The sequence below is a fragment of the Neomonachus schauinslandi genome, chromosome 7, assembly GCF_002201575.2.
Source record: "Neomonachus schauinslandi chromosome 7, ASM220157v2, whole genome shotgun sequence".
Taxonomy (NCBI): Eukaryota; Metazoa; Chordata; class Mammalia; order Carnivora; family Phocidae; genus Neomonachus; species Neomonachus schauinslandi.
In genome coordinates this window covers 11380-12732 of record NC_058409.1, presented here as the reverse complement: position 1 = coordinate 12732, position 1353 = coordinate 11380, and the positions used below count along the sequence as shown (strand labels likewise).

The window sequence follows — 1353 nt, the reverse complement described above, 5'->3', positions numbered from 1 at the left end:
CCCCTCCAGGACTTGTCACCGACTTGTACACATACCCAAACCGCAGACTTCTCTTCAGCTTTCAAACCAGCTGCGTGTACCCCTTTGGTTGGTGAAGCTTTAGGAATGAAGTCTACTGGAAAAAACTGGGTCCAAAGAAACTTCAAGAGCCCACTGTCACGTGGAGAGCATCGGGCTGTCCCTGTCGCAGAGGGCTTCTCTGCCCAGGCCTTCGCCCCACTGGGAGCACCGGGTAAGTAAGTACCCACCGTGGACTTCGGGTCACCGCTACTGGCCGACGACCGAGAAAGTGCTTGCAAACAGCACCAACGTCAGAAGAGCCCCCCACCCCTGACCTCCGGCCGGCCTCCTCCGCTGTCAGCCCCATCCCCGTCTTGGGCTCATGGCTGGCTCACCACCCCGCTATAGGGTTTCCCCATAAGTGGGGCTCCTACCGCTCACCCCCCAACATCCCACTTTGCAGGGCTGGGAGGCTCCAAGCGCGTACACGCGGGCCGACCATCGTTCGGTAACTTGGGAGGTCCAAGTACCCTCCTGGGGGCGGGTCCACAGTCCCGGGGGGAATCCCACCTCCCACAACCCCCCGACCAGAGGCCGAGGAAACACGGACTAGTCGGGAGTAACCCCGGGTTGGCACAGCATCCTTTGTGGCTAGGTGGTGGCTCTGAAAAGAGCCTTTGGGTTGGTATTTTGTGTTCCTTCGTGACAACTTACGCCCTCTCCCCGCGGATGCGGCGCGCCAGCTGGATGTCCTTGGGCATGATGGTGACGCGCTTGGCGTGGATGGCGCACAGGTTGGTGTCCTCGAAGAGCCCCACCAGGTAGGCCTCGCACGCCTCCTGCAGGGCCATGACGGCCGAGCTCTGGAAGCGCAGGTCGGTCTTGAAGTCCTGCGCGATCTCGCGCACCAGCCGCTGGAACGGCAGCTTGCGGATCAGCAGCTCGGTGGACTTCTGGTAGCGCCGGATCTCGCGCAGGGCCACCGTGCCGGGCCGGTAGCGGTGCGGCTTCTTGACGCCGCCGGTGGCCGGCGCGCTCTTGCGGGCCACCTTGGTGGCCAGCTGCTTCCGCGGCGCCTTGCCGCCCGTGGACTTCCGCGCCGTCTGCTTCGTGCGGGCCATGGCTCCGGCGTCGCCGAAGAACTGAAGCCGCCTCCGCTGCCGGTCGCCTACGGCTGGCGCCTCGGGCAGTGCCTGCTTTTATAGAGGCTGCGGCCTCCCCATTGGCCGGCCGCCGGGTGGCGCGATGGCAGGCTGCGCTGTGATTGGCCCGCTGCGCGCTCCGCTCGGCCGCCTGCCCCTTATCTGCGCCCCGCGCCCGCGTGACAGCCAGTCCTGTCGGTATCTCGCGCGG

At 65.3% G+C, this 1353-nt stretch overlaps 1 protein-coding gene across 1 annotated transcript; it reads right to left on the bottom strand.

Annotated features, from left to right (window-relative positions):
* Positions 1–710: 710 nt before the first annotated feature.
* LOC110580256 (histone H3.1) lies at positions 711–1123 on the bottom strand. The gene has a single exon (XM_021689909.2). It carries the CDS (start codon positions 1119–1121, stop codon positions 711–713), a length of 411 nt encoding a protein of 136 aa, XP_021545584.1. The 5' UTR covers positions 1122–1123.
* Positions 1124–1353: the final 230 nt, after the last annotated feature.

Excerpts from the sequence above, each read along its gene's own strand:
- LOC110580256 (XM_021689909.2), bottom strand. The coding sequence starts at position 1,121 with ATGGCCCGCACGAAGCAGACGGCGCGGAAGTCCACGGGCGGCAAGGCG.